The sequence below is a fragment of the Aquarana catesbeiana genome, linkage group LG03 (genome assembly GCF_042186555.1).
Source record: "Aquarana catesbeiana isolate 2022-GZ linkage group LG03, ASM4218655v1, whole genome shotgun sequence".
NCBI lineage: Eukaryota > Metazoa > Chordata > Amphibia > Anura > Ranidae > Aquarana > Aquarana catesbeiana.
The window spans coordinates 34,256,666-34,278,184 of NC_133326.1; the positions used below are offsets into that span (position 1 = coordinate 34,256,666).

Genomic DNA, 21,519 nt, shown 5'->3' on the forward strand with positions numbered 1-21,519 from the left:
TTAATACCAGAATAAATATTAATACCAAATGGGCACATGATATTGCTGGCAAATACCATATCTGTATTTATGTTTTCACAATACATATCGGTACATCCCTTAACCAAGTTTAATAATGTGGGTTTTAGTGCTTAAAACATCCATTCAAACACTTACCCAAATCCAGAAATAAGGCGGCAGAAAAGGAAGAGTCCATAGCCCTGGACGAAGGAGGACACAAATGAAAAGGCAGCATTGATGATCAATGAGAAGAGGAGACATTTCTTCCTGCCCAGCTTGTCTGCCAGTCCACCCCAGACAAATGCACCCACCATCATTCCCAGGTATACTATCAAACCTGTTGGAGACATGAAAAGGCAAGTCAGTCATCGTTTATGTGAAAGATAAATTCAGGTGAAGGTATCCACATAGGACTTCCTTTATTGTCATCTGTTACCCTTTGGGCAAATTTCCCTTCACTTCCTATCCCATAGCCAAAACAGAAAGTGAGAGAAAATCCCTCCAAAGTGAGGGAATCCCTGGTTGTCACCAGAACTAGCGTCCTCATTGAAAGCGTTCTCCCCTAAGCTGGGGACAAGACAAAGTTTGAGAAGTGAATATAATCACATTCACAGATTCTCAACTCCTTTACCTAACCATCCTTTATGTATTAAGCACTTAAGGACTGAGATTTGTTGTTTACAAGTTAAAAATATTTTCTTTTTGCTAGAAAATTACTTAGAACCCCCAAACATTATACATTTTTTTTCTAACACCCTAGAGAATAAAATGGCGGTCGTTGCAATACTTTCTGTCACACCGTATTTGCGCAGTGGTCTTACAAGCGCACTTTTTTTGTAAAAAATACACTTTTTTATTAATTAAAAAATAAGACAACAGTAAAGTTAGCCCAATTTTTTTTTAAATTGTGAAAGATAATGTTACGCCAAGTAAATTGATACCCAACATGTCATACTTCAAAATTGCGCCCGCTCGCGGAATGGCGACAAACTTTTACCCTTAAAAATCTCCATAGGCGACGTTTAAAAAAATTCTACAGGTTGCATGTTTTGAGTTAGCCCGGGTTCACACCTATGTGAATTAGATGTGCGTTTCCCCGCATCTAATTTGCATAGTAGGAGAATGTGACTGGCTCCCTATGGAGCCGGTTCACATATCTCCGGGGCGGCTGCGGAGCGCACTGCACAAAAACACTGTGCGCCTTTGGCTCCGTTTCAGGGCCGAATTCAGGCATAGAATCGGCCCTGATTCCTCCCTGAAATGGGGAACAGGGACGCACAGCGCTCCTGTGTGATCCGCAGCACGTTATAGTGTGAACCCGGGCTTACAGAGGAGGTCTAGGGCTAGAATTATTGCTCTCGCTCTCGATCGTGGTGATATCTCACATGTGTGGTTTGAACACCGTTTTCATAGGCGGGCACTACTCATGTATGCGTTCGCTTCTGCACACGAGCTCGGCGGGACAGTGCGTGTTTAAAAAAAAAATGTTTTCTTATTTATTTTACCTTTTATTTGTTATTCTTACACTGTTCTTTAAAAAAAAAAAATTGTTTTATTTTTATTCCAATTACAAGGAATGTAAACCTCCCTTATAATAGAAAAAAGCATGACAGGACCTCTTAAATGTGAGATGTGGGGTCAAAAAGACCTCACATCTCATATTTACACTAAAATGCAATAAAAAAAAAATGGCCCTTTAAGAGCTATGGGCGGCAGTGATGTTTTGACGTCGCTTCCACCCTGCAATGCTATGGAGACGGGTGGGGGCCCATCTTCCCCTCACTCGTCTCCATGCCACAGAGGAGAAAGGATCCGATCGCTTCCGCCGCTGCCAACAGCTCCAGTAAGCGGCGGAGGGCCCCAGAGCGCGGCGGGGGCCCCTCCCCCCCCCCCCCGCTGCAGAGACCACTATTATGGGAAACTGGACCGCTGGCCGAACAAGAGGATCCCAGAATTATGGCAGCTAGCTGCTGCCATAACAACGATAGCCCTCTTCAAAGTTAGGATGTATATGGACGTGCGTCGGTCTGGAAGTGGTTAAAGTGGTTGTAAACCTCAGGTATGACATATGAACAAAGCATATCCCTCTATAGTGTGTACTTGTCTCAATCCAGAGCACTAAGTGTCATTTCTGTCTGCTGCCTCATTCCTCTGCTATCAGCATATGTCACTTCTGCCAAGTTTTCCTGACACCAAGAGAAAAATGGTGACAGGGGAGGGATCTCTGGCTGATTGACAGCCTCACCTCTGTTCCTGTGAGCTGTGTAAAGGGGGTGTGTCCCTTCCCTCCAATCAGAACTCAGAGCTCCCCTCACCGATGTAACTTCAGCTCTCCGCCCCCTGCTTTTCAGAGCTGAGAGATCCTGTGTCAATTCTGCACTTTGAATGAATGTAGGGGAAAGACAGTTGAAGATAGACAGGTACAACTTATGTAGGAGGATTTGTTTCATCTCTGTGTATCACCTGAGGCCAGTCACTTCACTGGGTATATGTGAGGGTTTACAAGCACTTTAAAGGTATTATTATCATCACTGATCATCTAGAGATTAAAATGTATAAAAGCTGTATATGATCGGAGTCATTTAGGGTTGGTTCACACTGGGGCGACTTGGGATCCGACTTGTGCGCCCTCAAGTCGCCCCAAGTCGCTTTGCATTTAGATTATCATGGTAGGCAATGGGAGCGTCTTAATTGACACTACTGAAGTCGCTCCGACTTCAGAAAAGGTTCCTGTACTACTTCTATCCGACTTGTAGGCGACTTGTACCCATTCAACTCAATGTAAGTCGCCTGCAAGTCGGATCTCTCAAGCGACTTTGCAGAGAAAACCCCTCCCTCCCCCCTCCCTCCCAGAGAGGTGATTGGCCACAGGCGAAGTCGCCTGTCATGGAGGCGACTTCAAGTCGCCTCGTAATTTGCCGAAGTCGCGCTGAAGTCGCGCTAAAGTCGCGCTGAAGCCGTGTTGAAGTCCCGGTACAAAGTCGCGCTAAAGTCGTGTTGCCCATGTGTGAACCGACCCTCCGGAGAATAATGTAAAATGAAATTAATAGTCTTGCATTCTCTGGATATATCCACCAACCGTTGGAGCTGTTTAAAGGAGAAGTATGGCCAAAGCTCTCCTGGGAATACTTCTCCTGTGGACACAGAAGTGCACTTAGTTCTCCTGTGACCCAAATTTAGCCAACAGCGGGCTAAAGCGCAGTGCAGGTTGAAAAAATATTGCTTCCTGTAATGGCCATACCTGAAGGTGATTTGTGGCAACCCCAAGGCCTGGCCAAAAAGCTCTCCCATTTTAAACATGCTCCTATTCTGCCTAATTGCCAGAATGTTCCTATGTACATTGAGCGCTCATCCCTGGCACAACTGGAGCAAGCACTCTCCCTCATGTCGTCATTCTTCCTCTGGCTCAAGAAGCCACCTAGGGGTTTCTTTTTGTGGTTTTTATTGGGGTACAATTAACTTGGATGGGGATAGGGAACATGGCATGTAGAACTTGAACAAAACTTGAGGATAGCCAACTTTCTGGCTGCTCTTGCCCTACTCTTGAAGCTTGTACTACTTTAGCTCCTCAACAGGGGTCTCCTCCAGCAGGCTGGACCTTGGAATGTTGCCTTACACCAGCATACTGCAATCTCCCCCTGCTGCTAAGGCCTCAGAATACTTATGGGTTCTCTCCCACCTTCTGGACACACCTCCCCAGGGATTGGCTGGAGTCCCATAAATGTTTAGGCTGTAGGCTCTGCCCTCGTTCCCACAGTATTCTAGAAATAGTAGCAGAGCAGCAGTCTGAGAAACCCTGAGCAGCCCGATTATTCAACCCCTCCTCCACTGAAGTGGAGCCAAAACTAAATTTGAACTAGCTGCCTACTCTAACTAGGAGGGTGCTACAGCTATGTTCCTGTTTAGAGAACAAGAGAGACCAAAAAATATGGGACTTATATTTTTTTTATACATTTTTTGGTCTCTCACACGTTCCAGGGACGAGGCATAGCGTACTGTTATATGTCCATGGTAGCCATGCCATGGGGACATAACCCAATTTGTTTATGTTCCTGTTTAAGCTGGTGCTACGATCACTGCCGAGGTTACCTGATTCAGGATGACTCCTCACTCTTACCTATGGAGTCCTATGGAGCCACCCTTGTTTGCAGGGACCAGACATGTATCTCCCTACACTGTGTGCATCAATAGAAACACACAGCCCCATAGCCTGGAATGACAAGACACTCCCCTGTTCCTCCCCCTTTCTTCTCCAAGCCAGTAGACTGACTGCACTGTCCACTGTGAACTCTTTCCTGTGAAAACCAGAAGCAAGAGAAGCAGCACTGAGAGAGCGCAACCCAGCAGCATTGAAAGATGTAAACTGCAAGTGCTGAGTTAACAACTTTAACAAATAGTTTACCGGAGAATGTTTATTTTATTGTGCTAAATGTGTTAAACTAAAAAAACATTGAGGGTTCAATACCATTTTAAAGAGGCTCTGTCACTTAATGGAAACGAGTAAAACTGCTGTAGGTATGAAGTGCCGGTCTCAAAAAAAAAAAAACAAATTCCCAGTTACTTACCAGCCAGCCTGCAACAAAACCAAACAGCTGCCAGGCCATTTTGGAAGGCAAAGTTCCAGCACTTCCAGATTGTCACTTAGACCCCATTCACACGGGCTGTCCCATCAGCTCCGCCTGTCAGTTTTTCAGGCGGACCTGATCAGACCCTCCATTTCCCTCTATGGAGTGGCGGATGTCCGCTGACATTCGCCGCTAGCCAATCCAATCCTGTCCTCAAAATCCAGACGGATGATGGTCCTATTTTCCATCCCTCTGGTGGATCAGACATGATCTGATGAAAACGGGAAAGCGGAGACAGGCCGTCCGTTTTCACCCGATCTCCCCATAGAGGAGAGCGGGACTCTGTCTGTCTCCGCTCTGCACAGCGGAGCGGACAGGACCTGTCATCCGCCTGCTCAGTGGGGATCAGTGGAGCGACCCCCCCCCTAAGCAAGTGGATTCTGTCCCACGGAGGCGCCCGTGTGAAAGGGGTCTTAGTCAATAAACCTAATCTGCAAATATATTTATATGCTCATTACTATGATGAGCAGCTTCACTGATCAATACTGTCAGTCACTGACAAAAAAATATGAAATATGAAAGTTTGAGGCTCCATTCACAGTGCATCTACAGAGTCACACAATTTTCATGAATTTGATGCGACTTTTGATGCAATTTTGATATGACGTTGCTCTATGGATCAAAGTTGCATCAAAAGCCACACCAAAGTAGTTCAGGTACCTTTTCTTTAAGTCGCACCAATTTGAATGGATGCCAATGGGGTGCGACTTCTCATGTGATGTCCAAAGTCGCATGACAAAATCGCACAAGTGTGAATGGAGCCTGAGAGCCTGCCCTCTTTTTTTTCAGTGGCAGAATCTTTTTACAGTACATAGTCTCAGCAATCCATTTTCAGGTATTTGCAAGTCGCTTGACCTGTCATAATCCCCTTTTGTCACTTTTTTATAACCACATTGCAATAAAACATTATGAAATGCTGGTATTTTCCATGCATTTTCCTCACGCTTTTTTCTCAATTTTCTTAGGTTCAAAATCGACAGATTTAGGATACTTTGGCTATTTATAATTCTGCGGTTCATGCATGTAAGCCGCCTTATTTAACTAACCCTGAAGAAATTTATAAGATGTAGAAAACGAGAAAAAAAAAAAACAACGGGGATATATTTTGGTTATTACAGTGTATTTTTCCCCATTCTCACCAATTACATTCAAGTGTCATTTTCCAAAGTGGCTTTGATTCTGATTGGTTGTTGTGGGAAAAATATCAGCTGACATATTGACACTTTGGCCCAATGAAAAATAAATTCTGATTAGCTGTCACCAATCACTGCTGGTTGTGTATTGCTGTTTTTTTCTTTTTTAAAGAAGTCTGGTTGTTGCTTTCATTTTTTTAAACCACAACCATTAGAGAACGCCACGTTGACTTTTGAGATGATGTTAACTTACACATTGTGAACAAACAAAAAATTAATTGTTTTCACTGAACAATATATATAAGAGATAAAAATCTGAGACGCAAATATGCAAACATGAGCTGTACAGGTTGAACTGTGAGCCATAGTGATCCTGTTGAATGATGGAAGGACAGGGAAAAAAATGTGAAAAAAAGTATTTTACAAGTTTTTTTTTTTTTTGAAAGCCTGTTTTTGTTTTTTTCCGGGGAAATAAAAGTGTGGAATATGTCATTTTACAATTAAAGTAATATATCTATGACATGGTATTCAAACTTTATAACATGAAGGTCTTAAATAAGGATGTGTTAGACTTTATGTGAAGTATTAAATTACTGTAAGTTCTCTCAGCCGAAGACAAGCAAATCCTGGAATACAGTTCAAGTAACACTGCACTTCTCAAAGCAAAGAGAAATATACATGTCCATTAAGGGGCACTGCAGGGGAAAGGCAGTTTAGCTTGCATTTGGGCTCCATCATGTACCTCCTACACCTGGGTGATTGTTAAGATACAGTATAGTAGATAGTTTCCGACCTCTCAGAAAGATTTGTCACACACTTGGGTGGGCTCGGGGTGCAGAGCCCACCCTTTTTTGAAGCCAAAATGTGCTTCAAAAAATTGACAGGTAAGAGGGTGAATTTGTCTGATAAATTAGTTTATCTTCATAACCTTTAAATTATTCCTATTAATGTTCTCCACCATCACAGCATAATGTTTCCCTATAGTCTGCTCACTGAATTGTTTTTTCTTTTCCTCCTCTCAGTAAATTGGTGAGACCAACATCTAGAGTTCGGAGACATTTCCACAGTGTGATTTCTCCTAAAAGTAAAGCTGCAATTTGCAAATATTGTGAGAAGTATTCTTTTCCAAATGCTACGAGGATGACAAAACACATTCTGGCATGCCAGGTAAGGCTTAATATACACGGGACGTTTTTACAACCTATCCTGAACGATTTAACTTGACATATAAAAACCCACATTTAAAACGGCCGTTTTGCCACGTTTACATGCCGCGTTTGGGTTTAGAAGCGTTTGAAAAATAATAAAAAAAAAAAAAAAAAATAGCCAAAAATGAAAAACGTCTGTAAACGTAACATTAGCCACGTTTAGCCATGTTTAGCGTCTCAAACATTGGAAACTTCGGCGTCTGAACTCATTTTTTTGCCTTCAAAGAAAAGCCTATAAACGCAACTGCCTAAAACCGACATTAAACAAACCTGTGTACATGTACACACAAGATAACATTGGATGAGTTCAGGGACAGCTGAAAAAAGCAGCCAACTGCCTCTGAACGTCCGTTTACCAGCAGCAGTGTACATGAGGCCTAAGAGGGTGAATTTGTCTGACAAATTAGTTTATGTTTATAACCTTTAAATTATTCCTATTAATGTTCTCCACAATCACAGCATAATGTTTCCCTATAGTCTGCTCAGTGAATTTTTTCTTTTCCTCCTCTCAGTAAAATGGTGAGACCAACACCTAGAGTTTGGAGATATTTCCACAGTGCGATTTCTCCTGAAAGTAAAGCTGCAATTTGCAAATACTGTGAGAAGAAATATTCTTTTCCAAATGCTACAAGGATGACAAAACACATACTGGCATGCCATATGTGCTCTAAAGACATTAACAAATACTTTATGGAATGAAATAATGAGGACCAGAATGAAAGTGCGAGGAGCTTTTTCCCTCCAGAGTTCTCATTCTAGGAAGACTCTTTCTGCTGCTTCTAGATCACAAAGTGTTTCTTCACCAGCAGCATCTTCAAGCAAGGAAGTGTTACACACCACAGCCTCCCAAAAATACACAATCCCTTCATTTATAGAAAAAATTACACATGAAAATCAGGAGAACATTCATCAAGCTAGTGCAAGAGCAATATATGCTTCTGGATCAGCATTGTCAATAACTGAAAATGCATATTGGCAGGAAGATTTTACATTATTATGAGGGAAAGGGAGTGGTTACCTGTTTTCATGTATAGTTAAAAAAAAATGTAATGCATCCATTGTTTGTTATTCCATTTATGATAAAAAATACAATTTTAAGGCGAAGTGGATGCGTTTCGAACCGCATCCAATTCACATGACATGTGAACCGAACCAGGCTTTCTATGGAGCCAGTTCACATATGTCCAGGCCGGCCTTGTTGTTAAAAAGAGCCCTGTATGTTTTTCAGTCCGCTTCAGGTGCGATTTTAAGTAAAAATTTGCACCTGAATCACACCTGAACCAGTGATTGAAACCACACCGGACTCCTTTTAAAAATCGCAATTAAACTGCAGTTGGACATATGTGAGCCAAGCCGAAAAAGCAAGTTTAGTTTATTTACTGAATGAGCTGTACTTTTATTTGAAATCTGTAAAACTACTCCAAACTGATTTTTTTTCAATTTTTGAAAAAAATCAATTTTTTTCAGAAAAAAAAAAAAAAACGTGAAAATGTTTGTTTTTTTTCCTAGGGCTTCAAAATTTACAGAAAATTTTACATCTCTAATCCAGCCATTTAACTCATCCTGTTATGATCTGTCAGGAAAAGTTGACTCTAGTCAGACTATTTGCTTTTCTCTAGCTGCAATAAACTATCTAAATAAAACGGAGAGCGAGAGTTCTCTGGTATAGTGTAAAATCCTCAATAAAATTTTATTCCGTGAAAGTTCTCACAAATAAACTTGATAAACTCACAAATCATAGAATCGACTATATCTCCAACCAATAGGCGTAGCTGTCAGGACATGATTTGCTAACATAGTCACGGCCTCAAAGTTGCATCCTGGTTCACAGGTTTCAAGACTGCACCCTCTTCACCAGGACTCTGAGTACAAGACTTTAACAGACAGTGCTCAACTGTGTTGTCTTTTTATTGCAGACTTTATAGAAACAACATAATTTTTGTTCAGGACTCCAGGGAATATTTGGCACTCCTGTATACAAATTCAAAAATAATGTTTATGCTCATAAAGATTGGTGCTTTTAGAATATGCCTGAATATCTGATATGGGGGGCTCTGATTGGGACTCTGATGTAAGGGGCTGTAATGGAGATTCTGATGTAAGTGAGTTTAATTTGAATTTCTTTGCTTTGTTTACTGAAGTTTTTTCTCTGTTCTAAATTCATACTGATCACAAAAATTAAAAACTGATTAAGTCTAGGTTCACATCTATGTGGCTGCGCTTGATGCGTTTTTCAGGCACATTTTGCAGTGCGTTTTACGTTTTTAAACCTTCGTCTTTTATGCATTTTTTGCATGCAGTTTTCATGCATTTTGCATTTAAATTTTTTTTTTCTCTCTTTAAACACACTGTAAACTGCTGGTTGCTAAAGAGCAGGCCGGGAAGCCGGCCGCTGCCACCTTAACAACCGATGAGTCATCAGCTGTCAGCTGACAGCTGTATGTAAAAAAATAAAAACAGCCGGCAAAAAAAAAAAAAAAAGAAAAAAAAAACGGCGTGGGGTCCATACCACGTCACGTGTTGTCACAAGGGGCGGGTTCTCCAGGTGACGTCACCAGATAGCCACGCCCCATGGCTATATAGGATATGTCAGACAGCGGGAGACAACACGACGGAGGAAGACAGCATTAGAAGAAGAACGGCTTTTCTTGTTTTTAGCCGGCGGCGAGGAAGAAGAAAGCACAAGGAGAAGACAGCTTGGGGAGAGGACTGCATCGGAGGGAGAATAAACTGCCGGAGGAAAAAGACATCGGTACCGGAGAAAGAAGAAAGCTATGATGGGGGACATTTTTTCTTTTTTAATATAACCGTCTCTTTCTTTTAACACCTCATTGCTTTGTACTAATGATCAGATTACCGTACAATTGCTTTGAAAGTGGTATTTTTTCGTCCAATTTTCTGAACGTGTGTACTAGGCTTTACACTCTAGCACTGTGCCACACAAGTTACATGATCACTTCCCACCAAGAGGGTGTACATGGACGTCCTCTCATTTCAGAGGTTATACCGGGTTGATGCCTGCACCCACAGGCATCAACCTGGTATCGTTCTTTTCAGCCCACGATTCCCTGCACCGTAAGATCACCTGAGGGCAGCAGGAAGGGGGACGTTTCTCTCCCGCCACCCTCCGGTGCTTCTACTGGCTCGCCCATGCGATCGGCTAGCCGGAGAAGGAATCGTCCGGCGCCTGGAAGTTGACCATAGAGATTTCCGAGGAACAGATGGTCCCCGGTCATCTCTATGACTCGCGGAGGCCTGGGCATGACGTTATGACAACACGCCTGGCCTGGCAGTTGCAATACTGCCATGGACTGGGCTGGAAAGCCGAGATTGTCCTGTTTTGTTTTTTTGATCCAGCCTGGAGGAGAGATGTGGGGTCTTATTGACTCCAGATCTCTCCATAAAGAGGACCTGTCATGCACTATTCCCATTACAAGGGATGTTTACATTCCTTGTAATAGGAATAAAAGTGATCAAAAAAAAAATTGTAGGGAAAGTGTAAAAATAAAAAAATTTAAATAAAATAAACAATAAAAAAAATGTAAAGCTCCCCTGTCCCCGCGAGCTTGCATGCAGAAGCGAGCACATACGTACGTCGCGCCCACATATGTGAACGTTAGAGGGAGAGCAACAATTCTATCCCAAGACTTCCTCTGTAACTCTAAACAGGTAACCTGTAAAAAATTTTAATGAGTTGCCTATCGAGATTTTGAAGCCCCGAAGTCTGGCGCCTTTTCTACGTGTGTGCACAATGTTCAAGCATGACATATTAGGTATCTATTTACTCAGTGTAATCATCTTTCACATTATACAAACAATTTGGGCTAACTTTAGTGGGTTTTTTTTTTTTTATTCATGGATTTGAAATTGAAAAATGTAAATTGAAAAATTGGTGAGCAAATACCATGTGACAACAACCACCATTTTATTTCCTAGTGCAGTGATGGCAAACCTCCCCCCCCCCCCAGATGTTTTCAAACTACATTTCCCATGATGCTCATCTACACTACAAAGTGCATGAGCATCATGGGAAACGTAATCACATCTGGGGTGCCAAGGTTCACCATCACTACTCTAGAGTCTCTGCTAAAAAACATATATAATGTTTGGGAGTTCTGAGTAATTTTCGAGCAAAAAAAAATGATGATTTTCACATATAGGAACGAAGTGCCAGAATTGGCCCGGATGCAAAGACCATCCAGGCAACATAGAGTTACACCATGAAAGGCGCAGAGGGTGTGCACTGCAGGTGGTGCACTGAGAACTGCTGACAGTGTATACCGGTAGACACCAAGCAGTCTGCACTGTAGAAGCCCTTTAAATTGCATGCCAAGTCTAATTTTAGCCATCCCCATTAGAATGTAATCCTGTTAAGCAAACAAACAGGCAAGAGGTGGTCTGAAAGCACATTAGTGAAAGTCTCTGGGGAACTGTGACTCAGCCTGCCCAGCATCTGACTATGGAATCATCTCCATTCTGACACATTGTTAGTAGAATGCTGCAAGAATGCAACTTTCATTACAGCAATGTGTTATGACAAGGTGTACCTGGCTGCTCGAAATTTTGTTGGTGCCATCTGGAAGATCATATCATTTTTTTTTTTCTACTTGAAGTTTTTTATGACTTTGAGAATATTGTTCTAAACTAGAAAGTTTATACTGGTATCATCATTAAAATAATTGAATGAACTCCGAAGATGGAGGAGTTCAATTAAAAGTTTTGGTACAAGAATATTGTCCTGTAATTGCTGCCCGAGGGCACAATGACCACATTATGCTCCGTCATGCAAATGTGTTCTTCGTTAGTGACCTATATGGTACTAGTTCCAACTAGATGGGTGAACATGGAAAGGATTTTCTTGGTGGCAGGCTGTATAATAAGCTTTGTGCAGTACTGGGCGAGTGGGATTTAACCACTTCAGCTCAGGAAGGATTTACCCCTGCTTAATTTTTTGCGATACATTGCATTACTTTGACTGACAATTGCGCGGACATGCAACACTGTATCCAAAAAACATTTTTGTCCTTTTTTCCCCACAAATAAAGCTTTCTTTTGGTGGTATTTGATCACCTCTGCGGTTTTTATTTTTTGCGCTATAAACAAAAAAAGAGCGACAATTTTGAAAAAAATCATTACCCTATCATGACCACAGGGCCATATATGTACACTCTGATTGACCTCATATGCCATGTAGCCATATTGGGTCAATGATGTCACCAACATCCCCAACCCTTTGTTATGCGGGGCTGTGTGGTGGGCACTGATTGTCCTTGACCTGGCACTAGGTGGGGGATTCCATGGCTGCAGCAGATTGGAATGGTGGCTTGCTGCCATGTGACAATTTTCTGCAGGTTTAGGCTGAACTGAGTTTGCCCCAAACCTTAGCTCATCATCAGTTAAAGTAGAAGTAAACTTTGATTTTCAAAGATCTGCCAACAGGCAGGGTATTTATGACAGAAGAGACCTTATCAGTCATCTTCTGCCATTAATGCATTCTCCTGCCTGTCAGCCTGATCATTTTCGGCCCTGATCTGTGCAGCGGCGATGTGACCCCCATGTTAATGCGCGGGAGTGACGTCATCGCAGCTCAGACTATCAAACGGCCAAAGGCACGGAACCTGAAAGGAAGACCGGGCAAAGATGGAAGCACCAGTGGACCGCCAGATCGATTCCGGAGGGCACCGTTTGACAGGTAAGTCTGCCATAATGTACTAATATGCTGTGCATACTACCACATTATGGCATAACCCATCTGGGGACCCCTAAAAAGAAGATTATATTGCGGAGTTAAAGTGATTGTAAAGGAACGTTTTTTATTTTTTTTAAATGACAAACATGTCATACTTACCTCCACTGTGCAGCTCGTTTTGCACAGAGTGGCCCCGAATATCCTCTTCTGGGGTCCCCCGGCGTCTCTCGCAGCTCCCCCCCGCATCAGATGACCCCCTAGGAGAAGCGTTCTCCTGAGGAGGTTACCTTGCGGGCACACACCCGGGTCCAGCATTTGCGTCCACAGACACGAATTCCGGACTCGGCCCGCCCCCCCCCCCCCCCCCTGCGCCCGCTTCATTGGATTTGATTGACAGCAGCGGGAGCCAGTGGCTGCGCTGCTATCAATCTATCCAATCAAGAGCCGGGACCCCGTGGAGAGAAGGACAGCGTGTCCCCGCTGAGGAGATGAAGGGGCTCAGGTAAGTAAAACGGGGGAGCTGGGGGGCCGGTGATTGCCAGGTGTTTTTTCACCTTAATGCATACGATGCATTAAGGTGAAAAGACACAAGGGTTTACAACCCCTTTAACTGCAGCTTTAAAGCAGTAGTAAACCGCTGAAGAAAAAAACAAAAAAAAAAAAAAAACAGACAATGGCATAATGTATTGCATACTAGCACATTATGAAATACTCACTTTAGAATGAAGCCTTTCCAGCGGTACCACTACTGATAGTGCTGACATATCTACAAACAAAAATTCTGGTCATGGGACTTTAAATGAGGCATATCACAAAATACATTTACAAAAATAGAAAATGTATTTTAAAGTTTATTCAAAATGAATCGTGGAAGCACATTTGATGTTTAGCGAAATACATGGTACAAAATAAAAATAGATTGATGAACTTAATTTGGAGTTGACATATGGCACATGATTATTATAATAAATTCCTTTAAAAAAATACATGGTACAATAGAATAGACAAATGCATGATAGATATAAAATGTAAGGAACAGACTGTCTTGACATATAGTAACTCTACGCGTTTCGTGGCTCATGTCCACTCATCAGGAGTATGTTGCCAAAATTCTCTGTGAATATAAGTAAAAGATAAAAGATGTGTAGGGGTAAAAATCCCTATATGGGTAACAAAAAATAATATAACAGAGGCCAGAAGTCTGATACTCATATGTCAGCTCAGGACAAGGACAGTTGTGAAGGTGTAGATGGGAGTGAAAGAGAAAAAATGTGAAAAAGAAAGACAAAAGAAACGGATGAAGAGTGTCATCACTGGACATCTTGGGGAGAGATTGTGAAGCGAACGTAGAAAAAAAAAAATGGAGTAACAAAAGTCAAAAAGCCACTGACACGGTGTGAAAAAAGATGATAGGCTTTGCCATTGGCAACCCTCACATCCATCTTGTAGGCTGGATTTGTTTTCTGAGCTGACATGTGATTATCAGACTTCTGGCCTCTGTTATATTATTTTTTGTTACCCATATAGGGATTTTTACCCATACACATCTTTTATCTTTTACTTATATTCACAGAGAATTTTGGCAACATACTCCTGATGAGTGGACACGAGCCACGAAACGCGTAGAGTTACTATACATCAAGACAGTGTGATCCTTACATTTTATATCTATCATGCATTCGTCTATTCTATTGTACCATGTATTGTTTTTCATGAATCTATTATAATAATCATGTGCCATATGTCAGCTCTTAATTAATTTCATCAATCTATTTTTTTGTACCATGTATTTCGCTAAACATGAAATGTGCTTCTACGATGAATTTTTGAATAAACTTTATAATACATTTTCTATTTTTGTAAATGTATTTTGTGATATGCCTTATTTAAAGTTCCATGACCAGAATTTTTGTTTGTATGTATACATTAGGGATGGAGGCATGGTACGGTGGTGCTGTCAGATCCCGCTCTTCTTATGGCCAGGGCTGATATAGTCTCTCTCATCCTCTCTTCCAGGATCGTGGGCTCTGGCGCTGTGAGTGGCCGTAGCCGCAATAACGTCACTCTTGTGCACTCCGGCAAAAAGCTCTGAAGGTCTGGTGCGGTATCCTGGACCTTCAGAGCGCATGCGCCGCTGACGTCAGCGGCTGCATGCAGGGTGAATATCTCCTAAATGGTGCATGTTTAGAAAATAGTGATTTTACCTACAGGAGAATCCGGCTGGCCAGATCATCCCCGGAAGTCTCTATGACCTTTCGGAGGCCGGGCACGATGTTATGACATTACGCCCAGCCTCTGCATTTGAAAAAAGTCCTCCGCCTCGGCTGGAAAGCCAAAATCGTTTTTATTTTTTTTAAACTCAGACTTGACAGCCTAGAGGTGAGATCTGGGGACTTACAGACCCTAGATCTCGCTGTACAGAGGACCTGTCATGCCCTATTCCTATTACAAGGGATGTTTACAAAGAAAGTGTCAAAATAGAAAAATAAAAGTAAAATAAACAATAAAATAAAAAATTGAAAGCGGCTCCGTCCCCGCGTGCTCGCTCGCAGAAGCGAACGCATACGTAGGTCGTGCCCACATATGTAAACGGCAGTCAAACCACACATGTGAGGTATCGCCGCAAATGTTAGAGCGAGAGCAATAATTCTAGTGCTAGACCTCCTCTGTAACTCTAAACAAACAAACAAACAACATAAACATACAAAATAAACTCGCTCTACTCATTTCAATCTTTTTATTTTGGGCTCCTTTCACTTTGGGATTTTAATTAAATATTCTCATCCCAGATCACATATTAATTTTATGCTATATATAATTTACTTATGCCCCACAGAAGTGGAGCTCACATCTACCACCATCTAGACACTCTTTCTCTGGGATTCCATTAATGCTGCTGGCTGCTCTGACTTGCCTCGGTCACCTCAGCTCCCGTGGCAGACATCTCCTACAGTCCTGGTCCTCCAACCCTGGGTTTACAGCACATGTGAGTACTTAAAGGGACAACAAGTTTGTCCCTTTTATTCACCACATTTTTTCCATCTTTTAGACGTATCAAAGATCCTTGGTTACCTATGTCCTCTCTTTTTCTAGAGTACTGTTGCATCTGCCCATGAAGAGTTGGTATTACCCAACGAAACGCGTCGGAAAAAGATGTGGCATTCACACTGTTGGCTTTACAAGCCTCTCTACTTCATTATATTCAAGAATTTACTTTACTTTTTGTCCAAGTGATTGTGGCCAAATTTTTATACCATACCATAATATGTGCTATGTTATTTCTTTTGTTATATGGTTTGCAGCATGTTTATACGATGATTTGATTTCACATGTATGTACCCCTCATGCGATGTTGTGTCATCCATTGTATAATAAACACATTTTTTCAAACATTGACTACTCCTTAAGCCTTATGCCGTGTACACGCGACCGGACTTTTCGGCATCAAAGTTTCGACGGAACGAATCCGTCGGACAATTTGATCGTGTGTGGGCTTCATCGGACCTTTTCTGTAGAAAAATCTGACGGACCTTATAAATAGAACATGTTTCAAATCTTTCCGACGGACTCGAGTCCTATCAAAAAATCAGTTCGTCTGTATGCTAGTCCGGCGGACCAAAAACGACGCTAGGGCAGCTATTGGCTACTGGCTATGAACTTCCTTATTTAAGTCCGGTCGTACATCATCACGGTCGAATCAGTCGGACTTTGGTGTGATCGTGTGTAGGCAAGTCCGTTTTGTTGGAACTCCGTCTGAACTGTCGAAAAGTCCTTCGGAGTTGAGTCCGACGAAAAGTCAGATCGTGTGTACACGGCATTACATATATGCCTCATCTAAAGTCCCAACCTTCTCTCTATATAAAACTCCAAACAAGTAACCTGTAAAAAAATTTAAAGCGTTGCCTATGGGGATTTCAAGGTACCGAAGTTGTGAACAATTTTAAAGCGTGACATGTTAGGTATCTATTTACTCGGCGTAATATCATAAAAAATTTGGCAAATTTTACTGCTTTTTTTTTTTTTTTTTTTTTTAGTGCATGAAACAGTTTTTTTTGCGTTTGAAAAATTGTTGCGCAAATACCGTGCGAGATAAAAAGTTGCAATGACCACCATTGTATTCCATAGGGTCTCTGCTAAAAAAAACATATATAATGTTTGGGGGTTCTGAGTGATTTTCTAGCAAACAAATGATGATTTTTACATGTAGGAAAGAAGTGTCAGCATTGGCCCGGGTGGCAAGTGGTTAATTGCATGTAATTCCTAAGCAATAAGCAATCACTGTATCCTCAAGCTATAAACAAGTCTCCATTTAAACAGGTTTTTTTTTCATAGACACTCATGTTTTTCCTTTTTAACACAAGAACAATTGTAGAGGGTATATTTCATTCTTGAGTTCAGAGCAAGGCCAGGAATGACAGATGGCAATGCTAAGCTTGAATTGCTCTCATGGTACCTTGTAATAAAGTCTCATGCCTCACTTTTCGGGACTTCAATAAAATCCACCAACATAAGTGAGTAAATAGACATGTTTTTTGCTATGTGCTGAACTGTTTTTTTTGTCCACAGAAATAAGAACCAAATGGTGATGGTCAGTGCTGGGTTGCTTTATACAGCAAATATGAAATAACATGTCAATGAGTTGTATGCAATTTACTAAGAATGCAAATTCAGTTGATCAAGGCCAAGCATTTTTAATCTGAACACACGGAATCAATTATGTACTATCAATCCTTAGAATGACATATTAAAGCAATATATAAACCGAATTCACCAAAAGAAAATTATAGATGAAATAGTGGCGCTAATCTCCAGTTGGGGAGATGCCAGACACTCTTATCCAGCCAGTGAGCTGAATACAGACGTGACTAGAGAAAAAGTGAAAAAAACATATATTGCTAAATATCCCAAAAAGTAAAATTAATATTAAATAAAATAAAAAATTCAATATGAGCTAATATAAATTATAACACTCAGTGAAAGTGATATACAAATATATAAATCCAAGAAAAAATATATAATGAAAATTGAGCACAGTAAATATCTATAAAGTCCAGAAACCAATCAATCGTGAAAAATAATCGTGAAAATATTTGAAGAAAGTCCAAAAAAAGAGGGTGACTCCAAAACTGCTCAGCTGTGTTTTCAAACATCCACCACATCTCTGTGACGTGAATCCACTCCCTGCTACGCCGGTTAGCCAACCCCATGATTAAATCTTTATGATGAAACATGTCAGGGCGTAGCTACACGGCGATCTCACACGAGTGCTAGAGGAGGGAGTGAAGGGGGACAGAGCGGAGCTCCAGTGAAGGGAGGAGTGCTGCGGACGGGTGAGACGAACATGAGCACACACACCTCCTGGGTCCGCCGTGGCCTGCCTGTTGTTATTTTAGTTGCTATTGCTTGCTGTGCTGTGGGAGTTCTCCATTTGCCGTGAAGTGACTTGCCTGTTATTTTATTTTAAATGTGAGTTCATTACAAGTTGTTTTATATGTGATTAAATCTTTTAAACGAGATTACACTATTGGAGCTTCTTTTATTTTTATGTCATACTACCAACCTGAGAAAAACGGTGTTCCTACGGAGCAGTGGAGGTGTATGCTCGCATGTTAACCCCCATGTAAGTGGGTTAGAGGCTCTGTCAGGCCAAACACGAGAGAGAGAGGCCTTAAAAGCTGCTGAGTTTGAATTTCAGCAGGGAGTGGATTCACGTCACAGAGATGTGGTGGATGTTTGAAAACACAGCTGAGCAGTTTTGGAGTCACCCTCTTTTTTTGGACTTTCTTCAAATATTTTCACGATTATTTTTCACGATTGATTGGTTTCTGGACTTTATAGATATTTACTGTGCTCAATTTTCATTATATATTTTTTCTTGGATTTATATATTTGTATATCACTTTCACTGAGTGTTATAATTTATATTAGCTCATATTGAATTTTTTATTTTATTTAATATTAATTTTACTTTTTGGGATATTTAGCAATATATGTTTTTTCACTTTTTCTCTAGTCACGTCTGTATTCAGCTCACTGGCTGGATAAGAGTGTCTGGCATCTCCCCACCTGGGGATTAGCGCCACTATTTCATCTATAATTTTCTTTTGGTGAATTCGGTTTATATATATTTTATTGTTAAGTGGCAGCTTTGGTAGGGTTTTGACATTTATTAACATAGCGCGGAGGTGGTAATACAGGTCAGGGGTGGCGTAATTTGCACCTGGTTATCTCCAGTTTCCCATATTAAAGCAATGCCTGCTTCCTGGATTGTTTGCACTACTTGATCATGCACAAGACCTGTGAATACAAGCAAAGTCTAAAGGCCTTTACATTGGCCTTGTAGCTAGGGTTGTCACCAGTCCGGGTTTTGAATCATGTGTCCAGGTTACAATCCACCTGAAACCCGCACCTTAGTCAGACAGGAATATGGCTCGGAACAGGGCCTGACAGGAGGGTGGGGGGGCACTATGTGCACCACATTACTATCTATCTCTTTGGAGTGCCCAAAGGTGTCCCAGGTCTGTTACAATCCTATGCAGGAGTAGGCAACCTGGGGCCCTCCAGCTGTTGTGTAACTACATTTCCCATGAGGCATTGCAAGGCTGACAGTTACAATTCGTCCCAGAGGCATGATGGGACTTGTAGTTCCGCAACAGCTGGAGGGCCCCAGGTTGCCTACCCCTGCTATAGTGTATACAAAAAAAAAAAAATACTGTGCGTCTCTAAAGTGTTTGGGTTTGGCTTGAAGAAAAAGTGGCAACCTTACTTGTAGCTGTATAACCATGAAGAACAGGTTGAGCTAAGCATTTACATTTATACCTATTAACCCCTTTGTGCCTAAGGGTAAAACAAATCTTAATGCCTAAGCCCAATTTTTCAACTTTGACATGTGTTAGTAAAACCGTACATATCATTACAGCTACTTTGTGCATTCATGTGGATTATACCTTGTTTTTTTTTTTCAGGACAAATTAGGCTTTCATTTGGTGGTAAATGGATATCTCCTGATTTTTTTTTTTTTTATTATCAAAAGAAAACTGGCCCAAAATATTAAAAAAAATCTATATATTTTTTTAAATTTAGCTGTATATTTCTTGCTACTATCATAACCTACCACCACAGAACAACCCAAAACAAATTCTCCCGCTCCTTACAATCGCAGCGATACCACATATGTGTATGTTAGTTGGTGTTTGTACCTGTAGTACAGCCCAGAAAACAATAGTGCACATTTTGCTTTTTTATATCCTACCTAAAACACACTGACACTAACTGACACTGATACTAATTAACCACTTGCTTACTGGGCACTTAAACCCCCCTCCTATCCAGACCAATTTTCAGCTTTCAGCGCTGTCGCATTTTGAATGACAATTGCGCGGTCATACAACACTGTACTCAAATTAAATTTTTATAATTTTTTTCCCACAAATAGAGCTTTCTTTTTGTGGTATTTGATCACCTCTGCGGTTTTTATTTTTTGTTAAAAAAATTTAAAAAGACCGAAATTTTAATTTTCTTTTCTCCTTCATTGATGTACGCTGATGAGGCAGCACTGATGGGCACCGATAGGTGTCAGTGATGGGCACTGATGGGTGGCAGTGATGGGCAATGATCAGTTACACTGATAGGCAGCACTGCTAGGTGGCACTGATTGGCACCACTGGTGGGCATTGATAGGTGGCACTTGTGGGCATTGATAGGTGGCACTTGTGGGCATTGATAGGTGGCACTTGTGGGCATTGATAGGTGGCTCCGTGGGCACTGTTAGCTGGCAATGGCAGGTGGCACAGATGAAGCAGATGTTCCTCTTCCACGTCAGGACTGATGTCCCTTGCAGCTGAGCCGGTGATAGGCTTTTTTTTATCCTGACAGCTGATCACATGGTAAGGGGCCGAGACCGGCTCCTTACTCGGATCGGTGATCACCCGAGTCTCAGTGACTCGGTGATAACAGCACGCTCCGAGCGCGCCCTGCAGGGCGTGTGCTCAGGGGAGGCCTTCATACGACGGCCTCCCTGAAATTCAGGTCTGCGCTGTGGCCCTCATTCGGCACGGATGTCAAGTGGTTAAAAAAACATCCTGTCCAAAAAATATACTGACATTGACCTTGACCCTGACCTTGACCCAAACACTAACCCTGGCATTGACCTAGATCAAACCTTGATCTAGGTTTTTTACATTTAAAAATTTAGTTTTTTTAATTATTATTATTATTTTCTATACACATTTTTTTTTTCTAACTCTGTAAGTACAGAGAAATATACAATGTATCTCTCTCCTCCATTCACATAGACAGAAAACACGGGGGCAGGCTTCACAGTGACTGATCACTGTGATAGCCAATCAGACTATCACAGCAATCAGGTGACCGGGAAACACATATTCAGGGTCCCGATTGTTAGAACTGGGCCCGGGACTCTCGAAGAGACCCCGGTCACTGTGCTGGGAACGCGCTGTGCAGTGGGGCCGCGTATTTGTGTGACGCCGGCGCCAAGGGGGGGGGAGGGGAGTTTCCAGGTACATTCAGCACAGCTTATAATGAGGGAGATCAAAAGCAACTGGGACAAGTTTTCAAGGCCTTCCAATCAACTGTTCCTCCGTCAGATTTGTTGAATGGCAGACCTGTAGAGTAGATACAAGTGAATATACTAATGGGCAAACCAAAATGTAAATGAAGCTGAGAAGCTGCCAACATGGAAGGGTGTTCCCACACAGTGATAATTCAATAAAGGTATATGTGGTGCTCACTCAGTGAGCAATAACATCTTAATAATCCTCAATGAATAAAGTGTAAAATACAAAAGTGACAGTTCATCAAATGTCCAATAACGTGATCTTCACACACCATAAATGCTGCAGTAT

The 21,519-nt window shown here is 41.6% G+C and overlaps 1 protein-coding gene across 2 annotated transcripts in view; it reads right to left on the reverse strand.

Moving 5' to 3' along the window:
* SV2B (synaptic vesicle glycoprotein 2B) overlaps window positions 1-21,519 on the reverse strand; it is a 263,167-nt gene that overhangs the window by 62,431 nt on the left and 179,217 nt on the right. For both annotated transcript variants that reach the window (XM_073618415.1, XM_073618413.1), the window contains exon 3: window positions 157-337. In XM_073618415.1, the coding sequence (XP_073474516.1) occupies window positions 157-337 (181 nt within the window). The remainder of the gene's footprint in view (window positions 1-156; window positions 338-21,519) is intronic.